Here is a 27,621-nt window from a genome sequence, read left to right as displayed (position 1 = left end):
ATTCCAGATAGGCTCATGGATAGGTAACTTGTCATTAAAGCTAGAAAGTTAGTGTAGTCTGGCATTGTCCCTAACCTAGGTTCTGAAGCGCCGGCTCCTTTTCAGAACGCTATTGTTAAAGGGACGCTCGAAGGAGTGGGGGGAGGGATTAAGTTTTGACTAGATGTGTCTCGGTCGCCGTAGAGGGAACAGGAGGTCAGAAAGCCATTTGGAGGCGTCGTGTGAGATAAGACTACAAGGATAAACCGGAGATTGAGTTGGAACCAGTGGAGGGAAGAGGGAGGGACTTTTCAGGCTAAGGAAGTAATAAGAGCAATTAGCTGCTCTCATAATTCCTTGAGTCAAGTAGGGAGAAAAACTGGCGTCAGCCCCGCCACCACCCCCCTATCCCCCGCAACTTTTCCGCCGGAGCTTTTAGGTGTTCGCCAATTTCACCATTAGCAATGTTGTTTTTGTAACTTGAAGAAAAATAAAACCCTCGTGTTTTAATACCACTGGATACCTTGGACGGAGGGTGGGAGTCCGGCCAGGAGCCCCTAGCACATCCCGGTCCCTCCTACTCCTCAGCTCGGCCGCCACCTGAGAGCCGTTGATGTTCGGGAAGGACGCTTCCTGTGGCGGGATCCTCGTCGGTCGGAGGCCAGTCCCGGGCCTGGCGAGGGTTGACCCGCGAATGCTGGGCCGGGGCGGGACCCCAGGCGCACCTGCCCGCGAGGCGGCTGCGCGGACAGACGTTCCAGCCCCTCCCGCCTCGCCGTGTGTTTACGTGGAGACGAAGATGGCGGCGGCGGTGACGGCGCTTCCCGTGCGGCTGAGGACAATCCTCCAGTGAGCGCGGAGACTGCTTCCACTCCGGGCGGGGGAGCGCCAGGCCGGCTGTGCGCCTTGGGCCGCGGAGCTTGCCGTCCCACCTCCGTCTTAACCGACCTTTCCTTTCTACCCCCGACCACCCCTCAACCCGTTTTCCCCTGCCTTCCTCGCAGAGGCCATGGAGGACGAGGAGAGACAGAAGAAGCTGGAGGCCGGCAAAGCCAAGGTAGGAGAGCCCAGGGCTACCGGGCCTGCTGTGGGAGGCGGTGGCTAGCAAGGGGTGGGAGGGGGCCTGGGAAGCGGAGCTCGCCGCAGCCCCAGTGCACTGCCCGGGAGGGAGGTGCTGCAGGGTCTGCATCTCTCCTCGCCCTCCTCCTTTCCCCTTTTTCCGGTTGGGGGACAAAGCCTTGTGCTGCTAGCTAGCTGTTAATACTTCCGTGGGGATTGAATATTGTGGCTCCTTTCTCGTGAATGTCCAAATAAAACTCCTCTTTTATTTTTATTGCTGTAAACTAGTGTTTAATTGCTTCTAAACCTCCGACCTTTCATTTTTTTTAAGGAGTTTTCTGGGTGGTGCAGGCATTGTGCTTTCCAGGGTGGGGATTTAGGGCTTTTCTTTACTGGGTTGGGGATTTGTGCGCTGATGATCAGCTTGTCTTCCTTAGGTGGCACACTGGCACTCTTGGGTGTGTGTGATTGGCCTGTGACAGCTGTCTCAGCAGTGCCACAAGTGCCAGCTGCGAACTTGGCTTTAGGAGCGTTTTTAGAAGCGTGTCTTTGTATATTTGTACTTGAAGGTCTTTGTCATGGCATGCGCTTTTGTGTCGTATGGAATGTTAATGCAGTCTGTGAATGGAACTTCTGGGGACCAAAAGGTTCCATATGCCCAGTAACACCTATAGAATTCCTGCTTTAAGTAATTTAGTTATTATATATCCCTCTGGCAAATCCTGATTGGTGTGTGTGTGTGTTTGTGTGTGTATGTGTGTATATGTGTATGGAAAAGCCTGTAAAGCAAACAATACAATACACATTTATATACAGGCATCGTTCATTGGGCTTCATGAGAAATTTGACATATATAAAATATAAGCTACGTAGCATATTTCTTTTAAAAATTACATATTTGAGCATATATTTTGTCTGGCCTCAAAAGCCCCCTTCCTCCCTTCAATGAAGTCTTCTTTTATAGATTATATTCTTTTTAGAGATAATTGTTAGCAACCATACTTGGACAAAAAATTGTATTACAGGTAACTATTTTTTCTCTCTTCCTTTCTTTTCTCTTCCCTGCACATAAACAAAGGAAACCAGGTTAGTGATTTATTGTCAATGGAGGGCCATACTGCAGAGAGGCTCAGCCCAAGTTTGTTAAGTGAACACACACACACACATATACACACTACCTTCATATTTCTAAAATATAATTGGCTTTCCCATAAGCTCCCTCTCTTTAAGGTCCATGCTTAAATGCTTGTATGTAGCCAGGTAAATTTTTACTTTCGAATCTGTACATGGTGGGAAAGGGGAATCAGGGTATCTTTAGAAGCCCAAAGCTTACACTTGTGCAATCTGAGGGGCTGAGTAAGCTCTATGCATCCAAGGAAGTAGTGGAGGTGAAGTGTATACTCCCTCCAAAAGCATTGAAGATCTGATTAGATGTCTTATTTGTTACTTCAGAATTTTTATTACCTGCCCCCAGTATTATCTTTCCTAAATATATGTGAAGTAGTTCTATGAAACATGGTTTACTTGGGACATACGTATTTCATAATAGAGGATTTATTTAAATTGCTTGCAGTTGTAGTTGATTTGGCAAAATACAATTCTAGTTTCTTTGTGTGTTTGTCTTTCAAAATTCTGCATATGGGGTGCAAACCTTTTTAAGATGAATTTTTGTTGTAAAAGATTATCTTCTTTTAAAATTGAGCCCAGTTTTTCCAGTGATGTATAAGTCTATGAGACTTGTAAGGCAAGGTATGTTTGCTGCAACGTTAGCTATACGATATAAAAATGCTGACCGGGAGCCTGGAGCAGGAGGATCGCTTTAACACCAGGAGTTCAAGACCATCCTGGGCAACATAGTGAGACTCTACAGAATTTTTCTTAAAAAAAAATAGCTGGGCGTGGTGGTGTGCACCTGTAGTCCCAGCCACTTGGTAGTCTGAGGTGAGAGGATCACTTGAGCCCAGGAGTTCGAGGCTGCAGTAAGCCATCATCATGCCACTGCACTCCAGCCTGCACAACAGAATGAGATCCTGTTTCAAAAAAAAACAAAAACAAAACAAAAAACTCACTGTAAATAACTTTTAAAGACAACATGAAGAGAATCATTTTTCTAAGTTATATTAAGATGATGGAATATTTTACAGCCATGAAGATTATGAAGACTGATAGGAACATGAAAAATAGTGTAGAAATGGCATTATCAAAAATAGTATACATATTATTTCATTGTATAAACGTGTGCTTTCAGATTAGAACTGAAAAAATCTGGATGATAATGTCATTCAGCAAACATATTGAACCCCTATTTTATACCTAGAGGTGTTGACAGTGTCTGCTCTCAAGTTGTTCACTGTTTAATGAGAGAAACAGACTCTGGATGTCAGGCACAAAGAGGGATCAGAGATGAGATGCAGTAGGATTTGGGGGAATTTTTTCCCACATTTTGTTAAAATATTTTAAATGCTGCTATCTTATTTTATAAAATTACTAAGAAGGCTCTTACTATTGATATTAATGTACCCTAATATAATGCCTTTCAAATAGTAGTTATACATATTTGCTTAATGAATGAGCAGAATGATTAATGTGTCATTAATAAGTGTTACTTTACTAGCCTGGATATAATTTAATAGGTATACATATTTGCTTAATGAATGAGCAGAATGATTAATGTGTCATTAATAAGTGTTACTTTACTAGCCTGGATATAATTTAATAACAGTAATCTAGAATTCTCTTAATGTGAAATCCATATTGCTGGCATCAGAAACAACTTAAAATGATCATTTTCCAAAATTTATCTGTGACTTGGTTCTCCACATGTCTCATTTGTTCACTGGACTTAAGTATTGTATTTAATAATCTACTTTCACAAACCACGACTTTTAAATCTTTTTGGGGGTAATTTATTGGTAAACTGTTCCATTGAAAAAATTCCCTTTCTTTATCTAAACCTTATAAATGATCACTTTTTTTTTTTCTTTCCAAGATGGAGCCTCTCTCTGTCACCCAGGCTGGAGTGCAGTGGCGCAATCTCAGCTCACTGCAACCTCTGCCTCCCGGGTTCAAGAGATTCTCCTGCCTCAACCTCCTGAGTAGCTGGGACTATAGGTGCATGCCGCCATGCCCTGCTAATTTTTTGTATTTTTAGTAGAGACAGATTTTCACCATGTTATCCAGGATGCTCTCGATCACCTGACCTCATGATCCGCCCACCTCAGCGTCCCAAAGTGCTGGGATTACAGGCTTGAGCCACCTTGCCTGGCCTAAATGATCACTTTTTAAATAGTTTGTCATGTATACATATAATGTGTAGTATACTTTATAAAATGTTTCCTTCTAGCCAAAATCTGTAATAATGGGTTAATAAGTTATGGTATTTAATTCTACAAAGACTTTTTGAGTTCCGAAAATGCCAACAAATGATGCCAGGTTAAAAAGAAAAAAGTTACCAGAAAAGGGTATATGTATATATTTATATATGAAGGTACCTGAAAAAAAGCACCAAGATATAAATCGTGGTTATCTCTAGATGGTGGGTTATAGGCAATTTTAATTCTCTTTACACTTTTAGTATTTTCCAAATTCTTGATGCAATATATCTTTTTTATGAACAGAAAAGAATGTTCAAATGCCTTTTTTTTTTTTTTTTGAGACAGCCTGTCTCCCAGGCTGCAGTGCAGTGGTGTGTTCTCGGCTCATTGCTGACTCTACCTCCCAGGTTCAAGCGATTCTCGTGCCTCAACCTCCTGAGTAGCTAGGATTATGGGCATGTACCACCACACCTGGCTAATTTTTGTGTTTTTAGTAGAGATGGGGTTTCACCATGTTGGCCAGGCTTGTCTCAAACTCCTGCCCTCAAGTAATCTGCCTGCCTTGGCCTCCCAAAGTGCCGGGATTACAGGCCTGAGCCACCGCACACAGCCTCAAATGCCATTTTTAAAAAACCGTAAGGGCTTATCAAATACATTATATTAAACACATAGTGTATGACCATAATCTAGAACAGGAAAATGAGGCGTAGAATAGCTAGGTTTCCTCTTTAGTGTAGGCCTGGAATTGTAATTCTTATTTCAGTGCGGAGTGTATTAATTATATAGCTGGGATTATATTATTAGACATTTTATAGATCTCCTTTATGTTTTTGTTGTTCTTATTCTTTCCTTGCTGTTAGTTCTTATTGCAGTGGGCATGCTCTTACTCATCTGCCTATTTTCCTGATTGGCTGTTTAAGATTTGCTCTGACTGAAGAACCCAGAACTAAGGTTGATAGAAAGCTATGTAAAAAAAAAATAAACAAAATACAAAGGCCTCAGGCTTTTGTAATCCCAGCACTTTAGGAGGCTGAGATGAGAGGATCGCTTAAGCCCAGGGGTTCTAGACCAGCCTGGGCAATGTAGTGAGACCCCATCTCTAAAAATAAAAAAGTATAAAAAACAAAACAGGCTGGGTACAGTGACTCATGCCTGTAATACAAGCACTTTAGGATGTCAAGGTGGTTGAATCACCTGAGGTCAGGAGTTCAAGACCAGCCCGGCCAACATGGCCAAACCCCATCTCTATTAAAAAATACAAAAAATTAGCCGGGCGTGGTGGCAGGCACTAATCCTAGCTACTGGGGAGGCAGAGGCAGGAGAAACACTTGAACCCAGGATGCAGAGGTTAGAGTGCACCGAAATCGTGCCACTGTACTCCAGCCTGGGTGACAGAGCGAGACTTTGTCTCAAAAAAACAAAACAAAACAAAAACAGAGGCCAATGGAGCCTGCCGAATGGGCTTTAGGGCAGTTTAGTTTAGTTTTTTGCTGCTTGATGGTTGTTTTGGTTTGCTATTGGGTCCTCAGTGATTTCCTCAGTTTTGATGTTGCAAGAAGCATGACCCCAGGAGATTTAAGACATTACTGCATTATGTATTAAGTAAATATTTTCAGAGCTGGGCTAACTCCCTCTACAATGTTTTGATGGGGATGGCACTACATAGGTTGTCCTTGTGCTGAACCAAACTATTTTAACTCCACTATAAATGACTTCATTTTTTTCAAATTAAAATTATTCATGTCATGTAAAGGAAGTATTGTAATTTAAGTGAACAGAATTAAATAGAGGACAGTTGTATATTTAGTGTAAAATTATTACTGTTGTAAATTTGCATTAGGCATAATTTTTTAAGTTCTATTTAGTATTTTATATAATGGGCATTATTTGCTGAATAATTGTTAAAAAATTATTGCCTATTGTATTTAGTAATTTGTAATTATATGACTTTTGTTTAACAAGCATTTTCCATTTGAAGAGTAGTGTACCCAAAAAAGGATGATGCTCCATGCAAGCTGTATATTGATTATTGACATCAGGACTTTTCAATTACTGTTTCCACTGTGATAGACAAAGCTGGTAATGGTATAAAACTGTTCTTTGCATATTTCAGATACTGTGTTTCACAGCTAAGAAAGTGTTTTCCCTGTCCTGTTTTAAGCATTCTGTATGACAGAGCTTACTTTCATTCAGAGTAGATACAGCAGTTTGATACTTTCATCAATACTTTTTGTAGCAATGGTGCATTGCCTGTGACTTAAAACTAATTTATGACCTTCAGGCTTTTTTTTTTTTTTTTTTTTTTGAGGTGAGGTCTTGCTCTGTTGTCCAGGCTGGAATGACAGCCTGCCTTGACCTCCTGAGCTCAAGCAATCCTCCTGTCTCCACTTCCTGAGTACCTGGGACTACAGATGTGCACCACCACACATAACTAATTTTTGAAATTTTTTTGTAGAGATGGGATTTCACCGTGTTAACCAGACTAATCTTGAACTCCTGAGCTTAAGAGATCCTCCTGCTTTAGCCTCGCAAAGTACCGGGATAGTAGGTGTGAGCCACTGCACCCAGCTCAGGCTTTGTTGGAACAAAGCAAAACATGGTGTTTAGAGAGTTAATGTGGAGGAAGGAATGTGATGCCCTGTCAGTGAAACTGAAAGTTGAATGATAGCTCATGGAAAAGAGGAAGTGAAAAAGGTAGGATACATCCAAGTGATTGAAATATGACAAGAATGGAAGAAAAAACTTTTCAAACAAAAACATCTTACTTTTATAAATAAAGAGGTTCATAGTAAAAGCTAAACTATGACTGCAAAGTATTTATGATAGGCTCCTGAATATTGAAATGTAAGTGAATTTCTTCTAATATAGCTAGTAAAGGTTATGGTAAATTGTTAAACGATAAGGGATATTATTTATATTCATTTCTTAGTAAGATTCCACTAAAATTAAGATTAGTCACTTCATGTAAGTGGTTAACATCCCTTTAAAATCTTTAATTTGGAAAAGCTACGGGCTTTTTCGAAACTTATTTATGAAAGTGGTTTGGCATCTGGTGTGTGTGTTTGTGTGTGTGTGTGTGTGTGTGTGTGTGTGCGCGCGCATGCTGGAGAGAGGGAGAAAGAGAGAGAATTTATAATACTGCTATTTGGCCTGGTAGAAGTGGCACTAGGACTTTGGAGACATTTATTTGTTCGTTTGTTGAACCAACATTTTTGAACGCCTACAACTGCAGCTATGAACTTTTACTTAGCATGCATTTATTTAAATGGTCACAAATTCTGTGCTTTATTGTCTGTTGGAATAATCTTATGATGTGTATCTCAACAGATGTTTTGAAGGATAAATGAAATAATAGTTGGGAGTTTTTTGAGTTCTCTAGGTGCTAGATATAAAGAAGCTATGATTATTATTTTTTAAATTGAGGTGAAACTCATAAGAAAAATTTACAATCTTAAAGTGAGCAGTTCAGTGGCTTAACACAATGTTATGCAACTACCACTTCTGTCTAGTTCTCAAACATTTTTATCATCCAAAAATAAAACCCTGTGCCCATAAAGCAGATATTCTTCATTGCTTCTTCCCTCTAGCCACTAACAATCACCAAAGTGCTCTCTGGATTTACCAATTTATATTTCACATAAATGGGATCGTATAATATATGATGCTTTGTGTCTGGCTTCTTTCGCTTAGTATATTTTCAGGGTTCATCCATTTTGTTGCATGTATCATTACTTCATTCCTTTTTATGGCTGAATAATATTCCATTGTATGTATATACCATAATTTGTTTATCCATTGATAGGCATTTGGGTTGTTTCTACCTTTTGGCTATTGTGAATAGTGCTGTTGTGAACATTTATATGGATGTATTTGAGTACTTATTTTCATTTCTCTTGGGTATATACCTAGGAGTAGAACTGAGCAAGGTAATATGGTAGTTCTATTTCAATTTTTTGAGGAATTGCCAAACTGTTTCTGTAGTGACTGTACCATTTTACTTTCCCATCAGCAATATATGGGAAGTTCCAATTTTCCCATGGCCTCACTAACACTTGTATTTTCTGTTTGTTTGGTTTTTTGTTTTTTGTTTTTTTAATACAGTCATCCTTGTGGGTATGAAGTGGTTTCTAATTGTGGTTTTGATTTGTATTTTCCTGATGAATAATGATGTTGAGTATCATCTTTTAATATGCTTTTTGGCCATTTGTAGATCTTCTTCTTCTTCTTTTTTTTGGGGGGGGATAAAGTTTTTCTCTTGTCGCCCAGGATGGAGTGCAATGGCGCAATCTCACTGCAACCTCTGCCTCCCAGGTTCAAGCGATTCTTCTGCCTCAGCCTCCCAAGTGGCTGGGATTACAGGCGCCCACCACCATGCCTGGCTAATTTTTTTGTAATTTTTTAGTAGAGATGAGGTTTCACCATGTTGGCCAGGCTGGTCTCGAACTCTTGACCTCAGGGGATCCACCTGCCTCAGCCTCCCAAAGTGCTTGGATTACAGGCATGAGCCACAGACCCAGCCCATTTGTAGATCTTCTTTGGAGAAATGTCTATTAATGTTCTTTGCCCATTTTTTAATTGGGTTATTACCAACTTCTTTTATTTAATATTAATTATATTTATAATTAATTATATATATACACTAATATGTGTGTGTAGGGTGTGTGTGTGTGTGTCCTTTCTATATATGTGGAGAGAGAGCATGTGCACTGAAGTGCCAGAGAGGAATAGCAGAAACACATGTCCCCAGTGGGAATATCTTCCATATATGTATATACATACATATGGAAGATATACGTGTGTGTGTGTGTGTGTGTGTGTATATATATATATTTTTTTAAGACCTTTCGGGCTTTGGCAAAATTTAAATTATTGCTTCCTTTGAATAATAGATTCCTGGTGAGTTGATTAAAGCATGATGCTGAAGTTTGATTTCTTTCTTGGCCAGTGAGTCATTCCATTCCCTGACCAGCTGTTTTACAAATGCATGCAGTTGGTCAAAGGGGCACCTGTTGGGTTTTTGGCTTGATTATTGCTAATCCATTTATACTGTGAGAAAAAAGTAACTTAGTGTACAGTAATTAAAAGACCAGTTATTTTAGTGTATGAAAATGGTGGATCTCTAGATATTTCACCAGTATAAGATGTTTTTGTTGTCATATTGACACTCCTTTTACTTTGGTTGTAGTCATCACCAAAATGTAACTTGAAACACTTAGTGCCCTTCTAAGTACATTACATGAAGCTTTGGTTGATTTGTTGTGGGTTTAACAGTAATCAAAAGTGTTAAATATTCAGAGTATTAAAAAAAATTAGTCTTATCTCAGGAGTAGTTTTGCTTACATTACTTATTTAAGTCTATAGATTCTTTTGTGCTGTGTAAAATTTCTTTTTCCTTTTTGTTCATGAACAATGTAGTTGTTTTCAGTTACCATCAGAGTTATGATTTCTATTGTGGTTTACTGTTCTCTGAAATTTTTGTGTGGTCTGAAAGTTTCTAAGTCTAAGGGTTTTTCCCCCTTTTAAGAAATCATTTCTTAAAGCCCCCAAGATTATTGTTTTGATGATTCAGAACCATACTCAACTTTACTATGCAAAGTCCTAATCTGTAAAGATTGATTGCATAGGTTCTCTGATTTACGAATCTCTGAAAAACTAATAAGGTATAAAATCTAGGCTCTCTCTCCTATTTCTTAGTACTGAACACACTACAGAATTCCTTGTTGTTTACTAGGATTGCTCATTGTGGGCATTGTGATTAGGCTGTATTTATTCCTCTAAGGTCTTACTTTTATTCAAGTTGGTATTGCCTTATTAGTTATTTCCCCAGAGAAGATAGTGACAGGGATCAATTAGAACTAAAATAGTAGTTCTCCATATGTATCATGAATCAAATTTTCTGTGTGAAAGAGACCTTGCTGGGGATTGCAGTGGACATGCGGCAGCAATCTCAGTTAATTCCTATGCCATTTATATTCTCTTGACTGTATGTATATATTGGTTTCTTGAGAGCCAAATTAGTAGATCATCTTCTAAATGGCAAGGTATTACAAAATATCTTAAAACTACACTAGCAAATATCTACTGAGAGTTTATATATGAAATAATGAGTTTGGGCTGAAAGAGAAACTCTTTTCTATTCATAGACAGCTTTAAAATATTGGAAATACTTTTGGTGTGAAATTTTTTATATTTGCCAAACTAATATTTAATTTGTATAAATTCCTTTCACAATGAAAATACATAACTAAACATTTCTGATGACTCTTAAGAGAACACTCACTTTTCCACTTTAAACAACCATTGGTAATTTTTATAATAAAGTTTGAGTAAAAGAAAAGATAATTTGAGGGGGTTTTTTTTAGTTGAGAAGAACTTATAGTTTTTTAATAAATTCAAAGGGTGAAATAAGGTAGGTAATTTTAATAGGCCTCAGGATTTTAATTGTATGACAGAAGAGTCTGTCTACTTCTTTTTCTCTAGGATTTGTACTTAAATTTTTTAAATGTTCTAAGTTGTCTTTCTCTGTCTCACTGTTTCTCTTTCTTTTTCTCTTTTCCCTCTCTCTCTCTTTTCTTTTTTTGCCTTTTTTTTCCTTTTCTTTCATTTTTGAGACAGGATCTGACTCAAGTTGCCCCAGCTGGAGTACAGTGGCAGCCTTGACCCTCTGAACTCAGTTGATCCTCTCACTTCACCCGGTGCTCAGCACCACGCCCCGCTAATTTTTAGAGACACCGGGTTTTGCCATGTTGCCCAGGCTGGTCTTGAACTCCTGGGCTCAAGCAGTTTTCCTGCCTCGGCCTCCCAGTGTGCTGAATAAGAGGTATGAGCTACCACTCCTGGCCAGTCTCTTTTCTGTCTCATGTACCATCATATTTTCTAGGCTCAGTAGTTTAGTTTATACCTATTAATATATTCAGAAAGCATCCTGGTTGGAAAAGCCTTTGAATTATTATAACCAAATCCTACTTTTTTTTTTTTTTTGAGATGGAGTCTCTCTCTGTTACCTAGGCTGGAGTGCAGTAGCGCAGTCTTGGCTCACTGCAACCTCTGCCTCCTGGGTTCAAGTGATTCTCCTGCCTCTGCCTCCTGAGTAGCTGGGACTAGACACATGCCACTATGCCTGGCTAATTTTTGTATTTTTAGTAGAGATGGGGTTTCACCATATCTCAAACTCCTGACCTCATGATCCACCCACGTTGGCCTCCCAAAGTGCTGGGATTATAGACATGAGCCACCGTGCCTGGCCCCAAATCGTACTTTTTAAATTAAAAATTTGTCTCACACTTAGCCTTTTTCTTTCTATTCTAATATTTCAGTCCAATAAAATCAGGCCCACATCACCTTATCTATCTGGATTCCTTGTCTCTATTCGTCTTCTCTGGTCCATCCTATATATTGTCACTGGATTAATCTTAAAACACCCTTTTCATATCTTTAATCCTCTACTCCATTCTTTTCAGTCTTTCAAATCAAATCTTAGATACATTAATATTTATTCGAGCCTCTACTGTATACAAGTCAGTGAGAATTCAGAGATAAAGTCACAAGCCTGCCTTTGATACTTTCACATTCGAGTACAGTAGAAAGTAAATCACGATATAGTAAGTTAAGTATTCTGAGTAAAGTACAGGGAGCTATTTATTTACTCATTCAGTTAATATGATTGAGCACTTATTACTTGCTAGGCACTTTGTTAAGACTATAGGATATGAGAGACATGGACTCTGCCAAGCATAATTTATTTAGTTAGTAGGCAGACACATAAAGAGATCATTATAAATACACGGTGGGTAATATAATTCTAGGTCCATGAAAAAACACAGAGGAGGGATATCTGATTCCATCTTGGCAGTTAGGGAAGGCTTTCTGGATGGATAAACACTGAATGAAGCCTTAAAGGATAGAGAGGAACTGCCCAGGTGAGAAGGGAGTGGAAGGTGCATAGAAACTTCCAGAAGAATGAGGCAAAATGGAAACAGCACAGAGATGTGCATCGTTTGACTTGTTTTGTGGAAGGTATTCTATTACCTACCTTGTTTGGTTTTATTAGAGTATAAAACTATCAGTGAGATGTGGCAAGAGATGAGACTGTAGAGTAGTAGGCTAGGGCTCCATCTCGAAGATCCTTGAATCTGTGTTAAGGAGATTGAATTTTGTCTTATAGATTGTGGGGATCTATTAATGAGGGGTGTTTTTGTGTTTTATATATTTTTTAGAGGCAGAGTCTCACTCATTCATCCAGGCTGGAGTGCAGTGGCTTGATCATAGATCATTGCAGCCTTGAGCTCCCAGGTTCAAGCAGTCCTCCTGTCTCAGCCTCCCAGGTAGCTGGGACAACAGGCATGAGCCACCCTACCTGGCTTACTGATGGGTTTTTAAGCTGAGGAATAATATGGTTAGCTAGATTTGCCTTTTAGATAGATGTATTTGACAACTGTGTGGAGGATATGTTCAGGAGGATAAAACCATTTATGAGACTGTTGAAAGTACAAATGACAGACCGTGAGGTAGGATCAGAAGCGAGGATACATCAATAAATATTTAGAAGGTAAAATTAGCAGAACTGGTGACGGCTGGATCTGAAAAGTAAAGATAGTGAGCATGGAGAGGTTTGTGTTACTACTAAGAAAAATGTGGTCAAGGCTTCAGTTGTTGACCCTAGGCAAGATTGTGGAATCAGTTTTGTACGTTTTGTATTAGAAGTTCCATATTATACATCCTAATGGAATTTTTCAAAGATTTTGTTGTGATAATTATAGTGGTTATGAGGTTGGACTAGACCAGACCATCTATGCTCAAATCCTGACTCTGCCATTTACTAGTTTTTTGACTTCAGGTATTTACTTAACCTCTCTGTTCCTCCTCTGGAAAATGAGAACTGTAATAGTACCTGCCTTGGTAATTGGGGTTGTCGTGAGGATTCATTAATAAGTATAAAGCATTTAGAACATCGTCAGTCTATAAGAAGTGTTCAAGAAGTATCAGTCATTATCATCATCATTGTCAGGCTGGAGTATAGAGGATTAAGCTACATAGCAGAAAATTTGATTGGAGAAATAGGGATCAGATAATGAGGAGCCACATGTGACATTTCAAATGGTGTGGATGTTATCCTAAAAGTCGTGAAAAACTGTTAAAGAATGTGTGTTTGTCATGGTTAACCTCTAATAATGTTATTTCTTTACAAAAAAAACAAAACAAAACAAACACCTCATCTTAAGATAGGTATGCTGCCACTAGGTGGCAGTTATAGCTTATTGCTGTACATATATTGTGGTTATATGTTATTGTACATATATGTACACATGTACATAAATGAAGTAATAACCATCATGTGATTTTTTTAACATAAAATATTTACTTGATTAAAATAGCCAAATGTTAGCAATCTAATTCTAGCCGGGCTCTTTTGTTCCCAAACGAAACAAAACTAGTTAAGTGAAGGAGAGAAAAGAGGGTTATTGTAAAGATGAAGAGATTTCAGAAGGTCAGAGTATAGCTGGGCCTCATGGAAACTGAAAAGCCAATGGAAACTGGTGCCATTCTCTCTGTTATTTTTTTCTTTCACTTTCACAATATCTTTTTTTTTTTTTGAGATGGAGTCTTGCTCTGTCACCCAGGCTGGAGTGCAGTGGCACCATCTTGGCTCACTGCGGCCTTCACCTGCTGGGTTCAAGCAATTCTTCTGCCTCAGCCTCCCAAGTAACTGGATTACAGGCTCCTGCCACCATGCCCGGCTAACTTTTGTATTTTTGGTAGAGACGGGGTTTCACCATATTGGCCAGGCTGGTCTCAAACTCCTGACCTCAGGCAATCTGCCCGCCTCGGCCTCCCAGAGTGTTGGGATTACAGGCGTGAGCCACCACGCCCGGCCACTTTCACAATGTCTTAAACTCTTCTCTTTGTAGATCAGCTTCCTTGCCTGTGCATCAGTTTGCACGTGACCAAAATTATAGGACGAGTCTCCAAATCTGTTCTATCAAATGGAATTGTTTCCTACTAAATATACATTCATTCATTCATTTACTTATTTATTTATTTATTTTGAGGCAGGGTCTCACTCTGTTGCTTAGGCTAGAGTGCAGTGACATGATCTTGGCTCACTGCAGCCTCAGCCTCCTGGGTTCAAGTGATCTTCCCACCTCAGCCTCCCAAGTAGCTGGAACTACAGGTGCACACCACCATGCCCAATTATATTTTATAGAGGCAGGGTCTCACTGTGTTGCCTAAGTTGGTCCTGGGCTCAAGTGATCCTTCTGCCTCAGCCTCCTGAAGTGCTGGAGTTAGCAGGCGTGAGCCATTGTGCCCAGCTCCACTAAATGTACTTTTAAAAGAAAAAAGAAGGAGGGAAATAAAAATTATATAAATCACAGAAATACATTTACTCATAGAGTAATCATCTAGCCAAGAGACTCCCAAATTTTGCTGCATATAGGAAACACCTGGGAAGCTTTACAAATTTTTTGATGCCTACATTACATTCCATACCCAAATCAGGAAATCTGGGGTGTCAGGCCTTACTGTTTTTTGTAAAGATCCCCAGTGAGCAGTAAACTTGAGAACCCAATAACATAGCCACTTTGCTTGAATCTACAACCCTGTGATTATGTATCATGACCTCTTCTAAGCCAGCTACTTTACTTGGTGTGGAACTGAAGGAATAGGGATGATTCAATGCCAGATGGAAAACCATGTTGGATACAGAGAGAAGAGTTTTATAGTCTGTAACATGTTTAGTAGGTTGATTATGTAAACTGTACTCTATAGATGGTTTTAGGAGTATCTGTAGATTTATATGATTATTGCATGATATACTCATTTTAGAATCCTTTATATAAGATGAATCTCCTCATGTTTTCTTTCTGACAGCTTTCTTACCTCCTTGTTCCCTAATTCTAAGAGAAGAATCTAAATGATTCACCTTTCTTTCCTTATCAAACTTAGGGTTGGGAGGAGAGGCAGGGGTGTTATGGATGGGAGAAGCTATGAGCACTGGCCAGTTCCCTCAGAAGGAAGTTCTGTGTACTTTAAAAATACTTAAATGTTTCTTCTACAAAATAATATATGTAAAATGTATGTATAAAATAAAGACTGATGATAAAAACAACACTTATATACTTATCACCCTGCTGAAGAAGCATACACATATGAATATATTTGAAACCATTCTTTACCTAATCCCACCCCCTCACCACTTGAGATACCTATAGTTCTGAATTTGTTTATTTCCTTACTTTTCTATACCACATATATGTACACACACAATAAATTAGTTTTCCTGTGCTTAAACTTAATGGTATCTTATGAAGTCATCAGTGATTTGCTTTTTGTTCAGTATCATGTAGAGCATGTTCACTTCTGCATAGTATTCTATTGTAGGAATTTACATCAGCATCCATTGTGAAGTCAGTAAGTATTTGGGTTGTTTCCAGTTTTTACTATTATAAATACTGTCACTGTGCTAATTTTTTCTGTCTTCTAATGCATACCATGTACCAAGGGTTTAGAGATGTGCGGAGATCGTGATCCCAAGGTCCTTCAGTCTGTGGGGAGCAGTGACTGCATTCAGGAATGGAGTAAGAAGGAGTGAAGTCAAAAGCAAACTGATATTTGTGTATTTATTACATGCCTGGTTTCATCACATAAATGATCTCTGACAGATGGCCATGGGAGCTGATGATGGATGCTAGATACCCTATGTACATCAACTGAGACTGTTGTACTGACCAGATGCAGCTGTTCTTTTATTATTTAGTAAATATTTCTTACAAAAATATATGCATATAAAAGGAATTAATGTATAATGTAGATTTATAAATGAGTTAACCTCAGATGGTAAACTGGCATGCATTTTATGCTGTTTAGAGAGTGTCTATATGTTACAAATATACCTTGCTTTGGAGATTCTCCTTCACATGAACTGTGCAATGTTATTTGTTGTTTATTTTTAATGGGATTAAACTTAATAATATGCATAGGGTAGATAACACTGAGGCAAATTGCCATTCTTCTCACTGTTCATTGTTAGCAGTAACTGAGATGACTGTAAAGTGAAGCAGAGATAGGCGGCATCTAAACAGCACTTTAGGGATAAGATTTCTAGTAGGTATGTTTTTGTATATATTCTTTAAAAAATGGTGATATTGGCATATGGGCCCATGATATATTTATTAGTGAATATTCTTTACAGTTGTGTGATGGAGGCAGGCAGTAAAGACCTTTCAAAGAGAAAAACAATTACCTGTTGTCTTATAACCCACAAGTAATGATTTTTAATAGTTTGTTGTTGCCTATTCTTTGTTTCTATGCATAAGTATATTTTAAAACTTTACTTAAATCTTTATGTATGCAACTTTGTTCTTTTTTACCCAAGTTTATGTTGAGAGCATTTTCCCTCATTAAGATTTTTTTGGGTTCAACCATTGTGGAAAGCAGTGTGGCAATTTCTCAAGGATCTAGAAATAGAAATAACATTTGACCCAGCAATCCCATTACAGGTATATACCCAAAGAACTATAAATCATTCTACTGTAAAGACACATGCACACATATGTTCACTGCAGCCCTATTTGCAATAGCAAAGACCTGGAACCAACCCAAATGCCCATCAGTGATAGACTGGACAAAGAAAATGTGGCACATATACACCATGGAATACTAGGCAGCCTTAAAAAACGATGAGTTCATGTCCTTTGTAGGGACTTGAATGAATCTGGAAACCATCATTCTCAGCAAACTGACACAAGAACAGAAAACCAAACACCGCATGTTCTCACTCATAGGCGGGTGTTGAACAATGAAAACACGTGGACTCGGAAAAGAGCAGCACACACTGGGGGCAGTTAGGGGGGCCTAGGGGAGGGACAGCAGGAGGTGGGAAGGGTGGGGAGGGATAACATGAGGAGAAATGCTGGATATAGTGGGTACCTATGCAACAACCCTGCATGACCTACACGTGTACCCCAGAACCTAAAGTAAAATTAAAAAAAAAAAAAGATTTTTTCGAAAACATCATCATCATTATGATTATTATTTGAGACAGGGTCTCACTTTGTCACCCAGGCTGGAATACAGTAGCATGATCTTAGCTTACTCCAGTCTTTACCTCCCAGGCTCAAGTGATCCTCCCACCTCAACCTGCCAAGTAGCTGGGACCACAGGCACGTGCCACCATGCCTGGCCAATTTTTTTATTTTTTGTAGAGATGAGGTTTCACTATGCTGCCCAAGTTGGTCTCGAATTCCTGGGCTCAAGCAGTATGCCCACCTCAGTCTCCCAAAGTGCTAGAATTACAGGTATGAGCCACCACACTGACTTGAAAACATTATTTTTGATGGCTGCATATTATTACATTACATGATTGTGCAATAGTGTAACCATGGACCTGATATATCACCTTGGTTTTTAAAATAATTTTAATTTTATTATTATTACTGTATTTTGAGACAGGGTCTCACTCTGTTGCCCAGGCTGGAGTGGAGTGCAGTGATGTGATCCTAGCTCACTGCAGCCTTATTCCTGGCCTCAAGCAGTCCTTCCACCTCAGCCTTTCAAGTAGGTGGGACCACAGGTGTGGGCCAGTACTCCAGGCTAATTTTTTTTTTTTAAATCTTTTTAAAGAAATGGATCTTGTTATACTGTTCTGGCTGGCCTCAAACTCCTGGCTTCAGGTGATCCCCCCCGTTTAGCCTCCCAAAGCACATACGCTTTTTGAAACATTATTTTCATTCAGCAAATAAATATTTGTGCCTACTATATAGCAGGCAATGAAATTGTGTTAAAATATGCAACATTAAGATGGTTCCTCACACTGCAGAGTTTGTTTTCTTTTTTGACATGAAGGTGTTCCAAAACCTTTATTTAAAAAAAGAAAACATTATATTAAGGGAGATTATAGGCTGTAAGTAGGACTGGACTGCTCAGTAGTGTACAGTCCTGTGGTCTTTTCTATTCCTAATTGTCTCAGGCCTGTTTGGCACTGTTATTTTCCAACGGTTTGTATCTTTGTGATGTTTAAGAATACTTTAGAGCATCCTTAAAATGTTGCTTTTGTCTTCTTTGCTTTCAGTTGCCTTACTTCAACTTAATTTACAAATGGCCTTTGGGACGACTGTTACGATCTTTTTATTTCCCTAGTTAGGCTACTGGAGTTTTGTTGTAGTAGTTTGTATAGCATTCTTGTTTATCATTCATTAAGGAATATTAGAAACATTTAAAGGCAGTATTGACAAGTATATGTAGTCATCATAATTAGAATTAATTAGTATTTCTTAACTTTTCTACAACAAAAACAAAAATAGCTCTATTTACCGCTATTTTCGAATATTGGAAAGATAACACAATTAAGTAATATTTTGTACCATTCTCTTTTGAATATATTTGTGTCATTGTATTTGTTTTTATTTTCTCTCCAGTCTTGTCAATAAAAGCATTTGTCTGTTTGGTGATATCACTTGCTCATGTCCTTTAGTGTTCTTGGATTGTGGGGTGTAATAACAAATGAAGGAAAAGCGAGAAAAGAATCCATGGAAAGCACGTGGTATAATGGAAAGTTGGATTTTGAGCCAGATATTTTTGTTCCATTTTATTTTACTGCTTACTGCTAATGATCTTGGGCAGAAAACCCATATTCATCTTTAAATCTCAGTTTCCACATTCTTTCAACATTTCCTGACTTCTCCCCACATTACCCCATCTAAATCAAATCTTTTCTGTCTTAGGCTCTCCTAGTACTTTTTCTTCAAAGCACTTTTTATCACTTGAAATGATTATATTTCTGTGTTTATCTCTATATAATTTATTTTTCCCACCTGTATTACAATTTGTGAGAATAGGGTTTATATCTTTTTCATTCCTCACGACATGTCTTACCTTAACACAAAGTTGTGTACATGATGGGCAGTTAGTGAATATCTGTTGAATAAGTAAACTACTTACTACCTGACATATTCTAAGTTATTTTCTTCACAGGTAAAACTCTACAACCATATCTCTTTTGGAAAGTCTTCTATGAAGAAATCAGGACAAGTTCCCATATATCTTAAATATATATATGACTGTTTAGTTTATGAAAATGTGTATTAACTTTTACCTCATTTATTTCTCACAACTTGATGAAATAACTGACTGTTATTAAATAATAGTAGACTAAAAGGTCGTACTGTTAAGATCATATATTTTGACATGTCTAGCACAGTGCCTGGCACATAGTAAACAATGAATACTCAAGAAACTGAACAGATTCCAAATAGTTGATTTTTTGAAGTGACATTATAAAAACTTAGCTTTTTTTTTTTGAGATGAAGTCTCATTCTGTCACCCAGGCTGGAGTACAGTGGCACCATGTCAGCTCACTGCAACCTCCACCTCCTGGGTTAAAGTGGTTCTCGTGCCTCAGCCTCCTGAGTAGCTGGGATCACAGGCATGCCCCACCACGCCCAGCTAATGTTTGTATTTTCAGTAGAGACCAGATTTCACCATGTTGGTCAGGCTGGTCTCCATCTCCTGACCTCAGGCAATCACCTGCCTCGGCCTTCCAAAGTGCAGGGGTTACAGGCATGAGCCACTGCTCCTGGCCAAAAACTTGGCATATTTTATACATACAGCCTTTTAAAAATTCATTATTTTATTCAGAATGATCATTTATGAAGTTAAAAATCTTCAGTTTAAGGAATAAATTATTATTTGTATTTACTCATTTATTCATGTTCTGGTCAAGGTAGGACATTTTGCTTGAGAACCAAACCAGTTTTGAAAGACAATTATATATGGACATTATATCTTTCCAGTAAATCTTGCAACTATTTCTGTGACTACATATGTTAACATTTTTATAATTGGCTTCCAAATGACAAACACAGATGGCTGTAGTCTGAATTTTTACCATGTTTTAGAATAAATGTTTTCTCAGAAATTTAAAGTGCATCATTTCAGTATAAGAGGATTACCTAATTAAGTAGGATTTTTCCTTATCTTCTAGCTTGCCATTTTTCAGATTTAAAGTAAATAGCTTAAATATCTATTAATATAAGAAAGTGAATATATATGATCCTGTTCCCTCTCTCACATTTTTACCAAACAGAACTCTTGCTAAAAAGTTACTGTAGGTATTATTTTTCTGAGAATTTAAATTTTGTTGTGCTTTTTTTCTTTTGGTGGAGGAGGGAGATTATAATTTTTTGTATTTTAATTCATTTAATAACTAACTAGAAAATTGTTAATTTTGAAACTGTGAGTTTTTAATATAGTAGAATTAAATATTCCTCTTATACTGTTTTGGTTCTCAAGTCCTATGAAGTGGTGCTTTAAATTATTGCTTAGTGGTGACTTTTCTGTAAAAGATAAATTATCTTTTCTTTTTACTCAACATGTACATATTGAATATTATTTTAGGCTTTGTGTATATAGCAGTGAACAAAAGAAAAGCCCTTACCCTAATTGAACTTACCTTCTGGCTAGTCTGAAAAATAATATTACTTCATATAATCAGTAACGTAAACCTAAAACAATGCCATGGTAATTTAATGTCCTTAGAAGTGATTCATTCTAAGCACTATAATAGAAAAATTCCTCTTTTTATTCCATATCTATCCATTATCTTTTAAATTTGGATTCATTTAGTAATGAATATTATTGTCTCAGATTTTTAAACTTTTTATAATGCAAAGTTTTAGTTTTTCTCATTTATTATGTATTTGCACATCTGAATAAATATTAACTATAAATTATGTATACCCTAATACAGTTGAAGTCTCAAACCAAATTTTCATCTTTGCCCTGATATATTTTTCTGTCTAAATGTATGTATTTTCTAATATAAACAATGTGAAATTTTAAGTTTCTGAAATTGAGCCTAAATATCAAGAATGCTATTAATTTCTGTTGGTTTTGCATTCTCTCTGAGGGATCTTTTCTTTTTAAACAATGTGCCTAGAATTCTGATTCCATTTACAGATAATATATTTAACAGTATTCCAGTTGGTTTATTTTTAAGAATGAATTTGCTATCCTCCAAAGTAGTTTCAGTGCATTCCAGTTGCTTAATGTAAAGATAGAGGCAACTGGTCTTGCACCTGTTCCTCTAGGAGACATGAGGTGGAATAAGTGGGTATTTGCTGAATAACTGGGAAAAAATTTAAATATAATCTTTTTATATTCTACTAGGCTAGCAATTAGCTATTTCTAATTTATAAATTAGATGTCTTTATTAAGTAAACAGTACCTATACTTTATCCACAGCAGACAAAGTAAGTATGAAATATGTTGTGTGTTATTCTGTAGCTAACATATTTGTCACATATCTTGATAGTAATATGAGCATCATTAAAAATTGCTTCTTTGTGTGATAAATTTTCTGGGCATTGTTGTAATTGGTATAATAGTTACATTAATACTAGTATTATATTTCCTTTTCTTAAGGCACAAAGAAACTTACACCTGTTCTTATTCTTTGGTTTCTCTTCTCTCAGAATGACTAAAGAGCTCAAATTCAATTTAGGAATCAGTGGCAAATAGTTGCTTCTTAGAAAAATTGAAAATCTATTGCATAAAAAAAGGAAATTTCACATGAGCAAAAGGAAAATTACCTGTAATCTCAAGTCCAGAGATACACCAAAGTTATTAGGGTTATATTCTTCCAGAGTTTCTCTATGCCTACAAGTACAATGTTATTAAAATTCAAGCTAGATATAATTGTTGAAGGATGTGAGTCTGAGTCCTGCCTTCTCTGTTAAAAAGAGGTATGTATTTTTTTCATAAAAATAGATTATACATATAAAAAATAAACAAAAAAATAGATTATACAGCAGTAATATACCTACTACTCTGTCATGAACATCTTTGTTAGCAATAATGGATTACATTAATATTTTTAATACAGAGTCATAATGGTTAGCCTAGTGTTGCCTAAAGCATATAATACATACTTCTGATGTTAGTTGGTGATGAGATATTTTAGGTCTATCCTGATCCAGTATTAAAACATTGGATAAATGGGTGCAATGTACACTGTTTGGGTAATACCTACTCTAAAAGCCCAGACTTCACCACTATGTAATATATCCATGTAACAAAACTGTATTTCCCCCCCAAATCTATATCAATAAAAAAATAGAAAAATAGGCCGGGCGCGGTGGCTCAAGCCTGTAATCCCAGCACTTTGGGAGGCTGAGGCGGGTGGATCACGAGGTCGAGAGATCGAGACCATCCTGGTCAACATTGTGAAACCCCGTCTCTATTAATACAAAAAAATTAGCTGGGCACGGTGGCGCGTGCCTGTAATCCCAGCTACTCAGGAGGCTGAGGCAGGAGAATTGCCTGAACCCAGGAGACGGAGGTTGCGGTGAGCCGAGATCGCGCCATTGCACTCCAGCCTGGGTAACAAGAGCGAGACTCCGTCTCAAAAAAAAAAAAAAAAAAATAGAAAAATAGAGAAAAATGTTAGATAGTATTTTAAGAAAGTTATCATGTTTGCTAGTTTTCTTTTAGTTCATCTGCTTATGATAGCCAGAAGTCTGTTTGATACTTGTATATTCTTAGCACCTTTTTAACACTTGCCCATTTCTCTCTTAGCCTTCAGCAATATCTAACTAAAATTTTAATAATTTTTTTATTGTATTTATTTTTGTTTACTTTTCTAAAAAAGAAATGACAGTGATACTGACTTTTAATTTGTGCCGGGGATATAAAGTCTCCTTTTAAAATAAATTTACTTTTAAATTTCTATTGATACATAATGTATACATTTTAGAAATATATGTAATATTTTAATGCACTCATATCATTTGTAAATATCAAATCAATGTAACTGGGATGTCAGTTACCTTAAATATGTGACTTTTATTTGTGCTAGAAATAAATTATTTTCTTCTTGCTATTTGAAATATTCAGTCGATTTTTGTAAACTATAGTCACCCTACTAATCTATCAAACACTAGGTTTTATTTCTTCCATTAAACTGTTTCTTGTACCCATTATCAACCCCTCTTCATCTTCTCCATCCTCCTACCCTTCCCAGTCTCTGGTAACCACCAATCTACTCACTATTTTCATCCACTTTTTCAGCTCCCATATATGAGTGAGAAGATGTGATATTTGTCTTTCTGTGCTTGGCTTATTTCACTTAACGTAATGCTCTCCACTGTGTCCATGGTGCTGCAAATGACAATTTATTCTTTTTTATGGCTGAATAATATTCCATTGTATACATACCACATTTTCTTTATTCATTTATCAATTGTTGGACACTTAGGCTAATTTCATATTTTAGCTATTGTGAATAGTACAGCAAAAAACATGGGAATGCAGGTATCTCTTTTGTATATTGATTTTCTTTCTTTTGAACATATACCCAGTATTGGCATTGTTGGATCCTGTGGTAGTTCTATTTTTAGTTTTTTAGAAACCCTTCATACAGTTTTCCATAATGGCTGTGCTGATTTAACATTCCTATTAACAGTTTACAAGGATTCTTTTCTCTCCATATCCTTCCCAGCATCTGTTATTCCCTGTCTTTTTGATAAAAGTCAGTTTAACTGCAGTGAGATAATATATCATGATGGTTTTGATTTGCAATTCTATGATGATTAGTGACATTGAGCATTGTTTCATATACTCGTTGGCCATTTGGATGTATTCTTTTGAGAAATGTCTATTCAGATCTTTTGCCCATGTTTTAATCAGATTATTTGCTCTTTTGCTGTTCAGCTGTTTGAACTCCTTATATATTCTGGTCATTATTAACACCCCGTCAGATGGATAGTTTTTAGCTATTTTTTCCCATTCTGTGGGTTGTCTCTTCACTTTGTTGATTGTTTCCTTTGCTGTACAGAAACATTTTAGCTTTAAAAACATTTTTTAATTATTTATTTTTTGTGGAGCTAGATCTGTGTCTCACTGTGTTATCTAGGCCAGTCTAAAACTCCCGGGCTCAAGTGATTCTCCTGCCTCAGCCTGCCATGGTTCTGGTATTACAGGTGTGAGCCACCACACTCCTCTGAAACTTTTTAGCCTGATTCCATTTGTCTGTTTTCCCTTTGGTTGTCTATGCTTTTGAGACCTTAGACAAAAAAAAAAAAACTTTCTCCAGACCAATGCCCTAGAGTATATCTACTGTTTTCTTCTAGTAGTTTCAGGTCTTAGATTTTTTAAATCCATTTTGATTTGATTTTTTTGAATATGGTAAGAGATACGTATATAGTTTCATTCTTCTGCTTATGGTTATCCAGTTTTTCCAGCATCATTTATTGAAGAGATTGGCCTTTTCTCAGAATGTATGGTCTACCCTGGAGAATGTTCCATGTGCTGAGGAAAAGAATGTGTATTTTTCAGCAGTTGGGTGAAATGTTCTGTAAATATCAGTTCAGCCTATTTAGTCTAATATGTAGTTTAACTCTGATGTTTATTTTCTGGGAGGATGTTATATACTCTTGGTACCTTTGTAGAAAATGAGTTGACTGTAAATATGTGAATTTATATCTGGTTCTCTATGTTGTTCCATTGGCCTATGTGTCTGTTTTTATACCAGGACCATGCTGATTTGTTAGTATGGCTTTGTAGTATATTTTGAAGTCAGGTAGTGTGATGCTTTTAGCTTTGTTCTTTTTGCTTTGGCTATTTGGGATCTTCTGTGGTTCTATCAAAATTTTAAGATTTTTTTTTCCTATTTCTGCAAATAATGGCATTTGTCATATAGGAATATGTTGGTTTTTTGAGACAGGATCTTTCTTTGTTGCCCAGGCTGGAGTGCAGTGGTGTAAACATGGTTCAGTGTAGCCTCAACCTCCTGGGCTCAAGCAATCCACCTGCCTCGGCCTCTCAAGTAGTTGGGACCACAGGTGCAGGACACCATGCCTAGCCAATGTTTTGAATTTTTGTATGTTTGAGACCAATCTGGGCAACAAGGTGAAATCTTAATGCCCAGGTTGGTCTTGAACTCCTGGCCTCAAGCAGTTGTCCCACCTCAGCCACTCAAAGTGCGGGGATTACAGACATGAGCCACAACGCCCCGCAGGAGCATGCTTATTATTTGTGTGTGTTTTCTGAGGTTCTTGTTGTTGTTGATTTTTAGTTTTATTCCATTGTGGTCAGAAAAGATACTTGATATGATTTCTGCCTTTTGAATTTGTTGAGACTTGTTTTATGGCCTAATGAATTTGTTGAGACTTGTTTTATTGTCTAATGAATTTCTACCTTTTGCATTTGTTGAGACTTGTTTTATGGTCTATTTTGGAGAATGTTCCATGTGCTGATGAAAAGAATACTCTTCAGGAGTTGGGTGAAATGTTCTGTAAATATCAGTTTGGCCTATTTGGCCTAGTGTGTAATTTAACTCTGATGTTTCTTTAATTTTTTCTTCGGATGATCTGTCCAATACTTGGATTGGGATATTTAAGTTCCCTACTATTATTGCATTGCAGTCTATCTCTCCCTTTAGATCTATTAATACTTGCTTTTTATACTTGGGAGCTTTGATGCTGGGTGCATAGATATTTATAATAGTTATATCCTCTTGCTGAATTGACCCCTTTATCATTATATAATAACCTTCTTAGTCTCTTTTTATAGTCTTTGACTAGTAGCCTATTTTATCTGATGTAAGTATAGCTACTCCTGTTCTTTTTGGGTGTCCAGTTGCATGGAATTTCTTTTTCCATCCCTTCATTTTCAGTCTGTTTGTGTTCTTAATAGGTGAAGTGGGTTTTTTGTAGGCAGCTTATAGTTGGGTCTTATTTCTGTATTTACTCAGCCACTCTCACCTTTTTAATTGAAGAATTGACTGTATTTATATTCAGTATTATTATTGGTAAATGAGGTCTTACTAGTGCCATTTTGTTGCTTGTTTTCTGGTTGTTTTGTAATTCCTCTCTTCTTCCTTTCTTGTCTTTCTTTGAAGTTAAGTGGTTTTTTTCTGGCACTATGTTTTAATCGGTTTTTTATTTGTAGTGAATATATTACAGTTTTTGGCATTGTGGTTACCATGAAACTTAAAAAGACATCTTACAGGTTCAAGAAGTTATTTTAATGAGATGACAACTTATCTTAGGTCACAAAGAAAAGAATAGAAACAGACAAAAGAGAAAAAGGCCCTCTATACTTTTACTCCATTCCCTCCACATTTTGACTTTATTTTGTCTCAATTTACATGTTTTTATATTGCCTATTTCTTAGCAGGATGCTATAGCTATTAATGTTTTTCCTAGGATTGTATTGGACTTCATCCTAGAATTATAAGTGGATGCTATACCACAATTACAGTATTAGGGTATTGTGGGTTTGTCCATGTACTTAATTTTACTACTGGGTTGTATACCTTCACATGTTTTGTTTTTTCACATTAGTGTTTTTTCTTTCAGGTTGAAGAACTCTTTAGCTTTTCTTGTCAGACTGGTCTGGTGTTAGTAAATTCTCTCAGCTTTTGTTTGTCTGTGAAAGACTTTATTCCTCTTCCTTCATATTTGAAGGACAGCTTTGCTGGATACTGTATCCTTGGGTGGCAGTTTTGTTCCTTCGGCACTTTGAACATGTTGTCTCACTTCTTCCTGTATAGTTTCTTCCTCCTGTATGACCTGTATGGTTTCTGTTGAGAAATCTGTTGCCAGATGAACTGGAGCTCTTTTATACATTGTTTGCTTCTTTTCTTTTGCCACTTTTAGGATCCTCTCTTTGTCCATTAAGAGTTTGATTATTACATCCTTTGGAGTAGTGTTTCTTGGGTCAAATCTGCCTTGTTCTCTAATGTTTCTATACCTGGATATTTTGTCTCTTTCTCAGATTTTGGAAAGTTTTTATTATTTCTTGAATAGGATTTCTACCCCCTTGTATCATAGTTAAGGCATTATGTTACGAAATGCTGAAAAACAGGCAGTGACATAGTACAAAAAAAAGACACAAAAGCAATACATAAATTACAAAGACTCTCTAAGTTAACACATTCAGTAAAAAACAAAATAAGCCAGACAGCGAAGACTAGAACTCCCTTTTGAACACTGATAATTCTTAGATTTGATCTTTTGAGGTAATTTTCTGTATCTTATATGTGATCTTTGTTCTTTTTCATTCTTTCTTTTTTCTCCTCTATGTATTTTTAAATAGCCTGTCTTTGAGCTCACTGATTCTTTTTTCTGTTTGATCCGTTCTCCTATTGAGAGCCTCTAATGATTTTTTCTGTTCAGCAAATCTATTTCTCAGTTCCAACATTTCTGTTGATTTATAATTTTTTAAATCTTTGTTAAATGTCTCTAATAAATTTGTGTATTGCTTTTCTGTGTTA

General features: G+C 37.1%; 1 protein-coding gene across 9 annotated transcripts in view; it reads left to right on the top strand.

The window, feature by feature from the left end:
* The first annotated feature begins 758 nt into the window (after window positions 1–758).
* AKAP9 (A-kinase anchoring protein 9) overlaps window positions 759–27,621 on the top strand; it is a 164,536-nt gene continuing 137,673 nt past the window's right edge. For 5 of the 9 annotated variants that reach the window (XM_012450835.3, XM_012450840.3, XM_012450833.3 and 2 more), the window contains exon 1: window positions 821–1,036. In XM_012450835.3, coding sequence (XP_012306258.2) covers window positions 989–1,036 — 48 coding nt within the window. In that variant the 5' untranslated portion in view covers window positions 821–988. Of the gene's footprint in view, window positions 1,037–27,621 lie in introns of all 9 variants that reach the window. The other 4 variants (XM_012450839.3, XM_012450837.3, XM_012450836.3 and 1 more) reach the window with 2 other exon arrangements.

This window comes from Aotus nancymaae, unplaced genomic scaffold (assembly GCF_030222135.1).
Source record: "Aotus nancymaae isolate 86718 unplaced genomic scaffold, 86718_ANA_hifiasm-v0.15.2.pri h1tg000025l, whole genome shotgun sequence".
Taxonomy (NCBI): Eukaryota; Metazoa; Chordata; class Mammalia; order Primates; family Aotidae; genus Aotus; species Aotus nancymaae.
Note: the sequence above shows the minus strand (reverse complement) of the source record. Positions and strands in the feature narration are given on the sequence as shown.